Source organism: Nicotiana sylvestris, chromosome 9 (assembly GCF_000393655.2).
Source record: "Nicotiana sylvestris chromosome 9, ASM39365v2, whole genome shotgun sequence".
NCBI classification, from domain to species: domain Eukaryota; kingdom Viridiplantae; phylum Streptophyta; class Magnoliopsida; order Solanales; family Solanaceae; genus Nicotiana; species Nicotiana sylvestris.
The window spans coordinates 110,176,136-110,182,004 of record NC_091065.1 but is presented as its reverse complement, the minus strand read 5'-3'; the positions used below and the strand labels follow the sequence as shown (position 1 = coordinate 110,182,004).

The following is a 5,869-nucleotide window of genomic DNA, read 5'->3' as shown; positions in this document are numbered from 1 at the left end:
CTTCTCGAGACAAACTAATATCGAGAATACTTAATAATTTCTTGAAGTATAGTTCAAATTGAATTTGGAGAATTATGAGAAAATATTATTGTCTGCCCTGGTCTGCTCTTAACCCAAGAGGGTTTAGTAACTTGTTTAATGCAACTCGTTTCATTTGACTATTATTCCGAAGTATGTGCAGATACTGCTGACCAAACCACAACAATGACAGACTGACAGTAAAGAATCTGAATATCCAATTTTCCTCTTTCCCTGCCTTCTAGTTTTCTCTACGTCCTCTCCACTTTTTTTTGGTCTCTCTCTCTCTATATATTGGCGTATTTCAGCACTGTCGTCTTAGCGCGCTCACATTTGTTCCCTTCCCTTAAAACAATTTCCCATACCTAATCAACTTTTGAGGAGCTATTCTCTTTATACTTGAATCTTCTCCTATCGTCCTATTTGGATTCTTTTTCACTGTCCCCTGCATCATGTAAGTCTGCTATTCTTCTATTCTGCTTGATTTTATTTGGCGTCGTGCATTGTGTTCTTTTGAAGTTTCCCATAAATATTTGGACTGATATTGTGCCAATTAGAAAATGGTGTATTTTGCTACTATAATGGCTTTTTATGGACTTGCCGCCATTCCCTAGTACTTTAATTGTGCAGCTATTTTATTGCCACTTTTTTTTTCCCACAACAGAAATCTCATCAAATTGGTAATTGATACAAGTCCAACGACTTGAGTTGATTAATTGTTATCTGCCCAAATGGAAGAGTCATTTGTCCCATTTCGTGGAATCAAGAATGATCTACAGGGACGTCTGCTGTGCTACAAGCAAGATTGGACCAGTGGAATCAAAGCTGGCTTCAGGTACACCACACTCACTCTTGTACTATCCAATAACCAACTGAATGTTGCGCTAAATGTCTTCAGTTGACTAATTGATAAAATCTACTAGTTACACTGGGTTGTTGTTGCTGTTGTTGTTGTTATTGAAGTACCAGTACTTGTTAAAAATTCCATGTCGGTTGAGGGAATTAATTGTTGTCTCCTTGTATATATGGTTTTGTGTAATTCTTAAATAATTTTTTAAGGTTATGTTCAAACGAGGTCCATTTTCTTCGCATAGTATCGAGCTACACCCATCCTTATTTTTGGTTTAACAAATGTTGGGCTTCATATCCTGTTGTCCACGCTCCAGGTCCAATGCTAGACACATGGACAGAGCTAGATAATAAATTCCGGGATTAGTTAGTAACTTTTGCTTAGGCTCTATACTTTATTATAAAATCCTTTAAATACATATAAATATTTAATTGTGAACCTAGTAACTAAAACTAGGTGAAGGTTCGTGTCAAATTCAGAATACATAAACTTCACATCCTGTCTTTGTCTCCGCCTCTGGCATGGGCATGAGAGGGGTGATAAGTGGCATGGGCATGAGAGGGGTGATAAGTGTCTCACATTAGTTTAGCTTAGCTGAACAAGAAGCTACTGGCTTTCAGGATCTTGGCACCTACAACATACATATTCTTTGCCTCGGCAATTCCAGTGATTTCATTTGGCGAGCAGCTGGAGAGAAATACTGGTATGTTATTACAAGACTAGCAATTTGCTTTACAAATGTTTTTTAAGTACTTAGACGTGCAGTTTAAAATTCTTTTCTGTTTCGTTCATCAATTGAAAATTGATACTCAAAAGTCAACATTTGCAGATGGAACTCTAACTGCAGTTCAAACACTAGCATCAACTGCAATTTGTGGAATTATACACTCCATCATTGGTGGTCACCCTTTGTTGATTTTAGGAGTTGCAGAACCTACTGTTATAATGTACACATTCATGTTTAACTTTGCTAAACAACGTCCTGAACTAGGTCCTGGTCTCTTTCTTGCTTGGACTGGTTGGTAAGTACACATTCATCTTTTTTTGTCTGAACATGAATAACCAGTTAGTCTAATCAACAAGCTAATATCATTTTGATTTTCCAGGGTATGCGTCTGGACTGCAATTTTACTCTTCTTATTGGCAATATTAGGAGCTTGCTCCATTATTAACAGGTTTACCCGTTTGGCTGGTGAACTATTTGGCATGCTTATTGCAATGCTCTTCATGCAACAAGCTATCAAAGTAAGCGAAATAGTAGTACTATTTAATCAACTACCCTCCTTATTATCCAATCAGGAGGGCATTTTGAATTACTTGGAAAAGAAATAACACTAAAATGTGTTACCTCGACTACTCCTTTCTGGTTATCGTGCTATTGTTTAGCTGAATGCAATCAAAAAAATAATTTTCTATCCTGTTTTTACATTTATATATTAGGGCCTGGTAGAAGAGTTTCGTATTCCGGAAAGAACCAATCCTCGTTTAACAGAGTTCATGCCTTCGTGGAGATTTGCTAATGGAATGTTTGCCTTGGTTCTCTCCTTTGGTCTACTGCTAACTGCTTTGAAAAGTCGAAAAGCAAGGTCATGGCGATATGGAACAGGTAGTTTCATCATGGTGACTAAACTCCGTCACTGATATTTGGATCCCAATCGACAACTTTAGACTTGGATGACTTAACATTTTGTCTTCCGTTTTTGCAGGTTGGCTTCGTAGTCTTATTGCAGACTATGGTGTGCCACTTATGGTTGTGGTCTGGACAGCAGTTTCCTATATACCATCTGAAAGTGTTCCTCAAGGAATTCCAAGACGCCTCGTCAGCCCAAATCCGTGGTCACCTGGTGCTTTTGAGAATTGGACAGTTATCAAGGCATATGTTTCTTCCTAACTGATTTTCACTTTATCTCTAACTACCGTCTGTCTAATTATCTGCCTTATGGACGACTAACTTTGATATTCTGGCCATCTGCAGGACATGCTAAAAGTGCCAGTTCTCTACATACTTGGTGCTTTCATTCCTGCAACAATGATTGCGGTGCTTTACTATTTTGACCACAGTGTGGCGTCTCAACTGGCACAGCAGAAAGAATTCAATCTTAGAAAGCCACCTTCTTTCCATTATGACTTGCTTCTTTTGGGATTCCTGGTATGCAATGTTACACATATCTTTGGTTTCCATATTTTCTTCACCTTAACATATCTGTTTCCTTTAACTTATTTTGTTACTTCGGGATTCTTGGTGACAGACACTAATGTGCGGCCTTGTTGGTATCCCTCCATCAAATGGTGTGATCCCACAGTCCCCAATGCATACAAAAAGTTTGGCTACTCTTAAACACCAGGTAAATTCTAGTTAGTGAAAATACTTCACATGTGTTCTTCTTTAAATTGTCGCACAAACTAAGATAACCTTGTTACGCAGTTGCTTCGTAACAAACTTGTTGTCACAGCACGCAAAAGTATGCAGAAAAATTCAAGCTTGGGACAATTATATGGGAATATGCAGGAAGCTTATCAAAAAATGCAAACTCCTCTGATCTACCAGGAGCCATCAGCCAGAGTACGTGACATGCCTCTTCTCCTTTTTATGGAGCTTAATATCCTGCTATCTATAGTGACGTAATCGGAAACTATGTCAATAACCATTACTACCTACTTGACTTTACCCAAGTATTTCCATTACAGCTCATATAACAACTTGATTTCTTTATTTTAGCAGGGTCTGAAGGAGTTAAAAGAATCAACAATTCAGTTAGCATCAAGCATGGGAAACATTGATGCTCCAGTGGATGAAACAGTGTTCGACGTAGAGAAGGAAATTGATGATTTGTTGCCAGTTGAAGTGAAAGAACAGCGCGTCAGTAACTTGCTTCAAGCCACTATGGTAGGGGGATGTGTTGCTGCCATGCCAGTGCTCAGAATGATCCCAACCTCAGTGCTATGGGGATATTTCGCTTACATGGCCATTGAAAGTTTGCCGGGCAATCAATTTTGGGAGAGAATATTGCTACTATTCACTGCACCAAGCAGAAGATACAAGTAATTAACCCTTTTAAAAATGCCTTTAAGTTTATCTTTCCAATTGGTTTTTTAAGGAATTTCCTTAACAAAATGATGAATCTTGCTTGCAGAGTTCTAGAGGATTATCACGCCACTTTTGTAGAGACTGTGCCTTTCAAGAGCATAGTGACATTCACAATATTCCAAACACTATACTTGCTTGCTTGCTTTGGCATTACGTGGGTTCCAATCGCGGGGCTCCTTTTCCCTCTTTTGATCATGCTTTTGGTTCCTGTGAGACAATACATATTGCCTAAGTTTTTCAAAGGGGTACACCTTCAAGATTTAGATGCAGCAGATTATGAAGAGTCGCCAGCTATACCATTCAATCTTCCTACGGTAAATTCTCTATTCAGTAAACTAATATTTGATTGTAATTTCATTTATTTTAGGACTTGAGGACTAATGTCAAAGCATGCAGGAGGGTGAATTTGGTTCAAGACCTTCCTATGCAGGAAGTGGGGAAATTTTAGATGAGATGATTACCAGAAGCAGGGGTGAAGTCAAACGCATTAACAGTCCGCAGATCACAAGTTCAACAGCAACTCCAATAAGAGATTCCAAGCTCCTTCAAAGCCCACGCGTTCCAGAAAAAGCATACAGTCCACAGATTAGCAAACTGAGAAGTCCCCTTTCTGGCGGAAGAGGGCCTTTCAGTCCGAGGACTGGAGAGCCAAAGCCATCCAATTTGGGCATGAGTCCTCGGACATCAACTTCTAACGACTAAGAGACATTGACTTCCTGCCCTTAAGCTAGTTTGATATGCCTAAAGCTTTGTACTTCCATTTGATTGTCTCCTTTTCCTGCATTTTAAGCGATGCATTTGGAAATGTACCTGTAACATTAACCGAGTATTGATGTCTTAGAATGATAATAGTTGGGAAGTGTTTGTTTGTTCATATATTTTGGAGATAATATTAATAATAGCAGCTAAAGTGTATTTATCCATATTTACTTGTACAGCTTTGCACAAGTCCTTTTTCAACTCATCTTAATCGCTTACCTGAAAGTGGAGTACTCATCCTAAAGAGAATATTACACTACAACAGCAGTCTATTGTTTAAAGTTGATTAATTGCACTTAACATATCAATCAGCTACATCTAAATCCAGATTAATAAGGGCGAAAGAAGAAAAGAAGTCTAGGACATGAATAATGTTATAGAGTAAACAGTTTTTAGCTACATCAATGATCTTATTAGATTCCTGATTTGAACATTGTCAAGTATATCGGAGTGGATTAAGTTTTGAATGGTCAAAAGTTTGTTTCTAGATTGATCAGCATTGTGTCCAGGAGCTTCTTTATCGACAAAAAGTCAACAGTCGAATGACTTGAATATAGCCAAGCATAGAAAAATGAAAAGAAAAAAAGGTGATTATCAGATAAGAAGTCATGATTATGAATGCTCGAAGAAAAGGAGAGGTCAAAATTGAATTTGAGAAAGCATGCATATGGAATTAGTGAAGAAGCGAGGGAAAGAATATAATGTGAAAGCAAAGGGAGAAGTTTGTGGGTTTCATGGCATTTGACTTAAATAAGTGGAAAACATAGGAGATCACTTTCTAATGATTTCAGGATCTCTGTTGTTATTATTTTTGGCCTATCTGAGGGAATAATGGTAAGAGTTGAAAAGTGAAGATTGAAAACGACCAAACTCAGGTGACAATTCATTTCACGTATTCATATGGTCGGTTATGACATGAGGCCCATGACTACGTGATTTAATTAGGCCCCCGGCCCCTAGCTAGCTAGTCATGTCTTGCTAGTGACACCAACGGCGACGGCAGAATTTGCATCTAGGGTTTCAATAATATATCTACACTATATAAATAAGAATTTTGACCTTAACTGTACGCTGTGATTTCTCGATAAAGAAGATTCAGATGAACCTCCTTCGACTCCATTGATTATGAAAGTAATCACAAGCACTACTCTACT

The 5,869-nt window shown here is 38.2% G+C and overlaps 1 protein-coding gene across 2 annotated transcripts; it reads left to right on the top strand.

The window, feature by feature from the left end:
• Positions 1–382: 382 nt before the first annotated feature.
• On the top strand, positions 383–4,879 carry LOC104214929 (boron transporter 1-like). Of its 2 annotated transcripts, none has more exons than XM_009764657.2 (13): positions 383–472; positions 683–853; positions 1,489–1,571; positions 1,698–1,890; positions 1,975–2,113; positions 2,309–2,474; positions 2,575–2,741; positions 2,844–3,017; positions 3,118–3,213; positions 3,294–3,431; positions 3,591–3,910; positions 4,003–4,270; positions 4,353–4,879. In XM_009764657.2, the coding sequence occupies exons 2-13, from the start codon at positions 750–752 to the stop codon at positions 4,656–4,658; spliced, it is 2,154 nt and encodes a 717-aa protein (XP_009762959.1). In that variant the 5' UTR covers positions 383–472; positions 683–749; the 3' UTR covers positions 4,659–4,879. The 2 variants fall into 2 exon arrangements, with proteins under 2 accessions (XP_009762959.1, XP_009762958.1); XM_009764656.2 differs by having other exon boundaries at positions 3,588–3,910.
• Positions 4,880–5,869: the final 990 nt, after the last annotated feature.

Coding starts and splice junctions, on each gene's coding strand:
- LOC104214929 (XM_009764656.2), top strand. CDS start 750: ATGGAAGAGTCATTTGTCCCATTTCGTGGAATCAAGAATGATCTACAG. Junction 1,572..1,697: donor GCAGCTGGAGAGAAATACTG/GTATGTTATTAC, acceptor CAACATTTGCAG/ATGGAACTCTAACTGCAGTT. Junction 4,271..4,352: donor TACCATTCAATCTTCCTACG/GTAAATTCTCTA, acceptor CAAAGCATGCAG/GAGGGTGAATTTGGTTCAAG.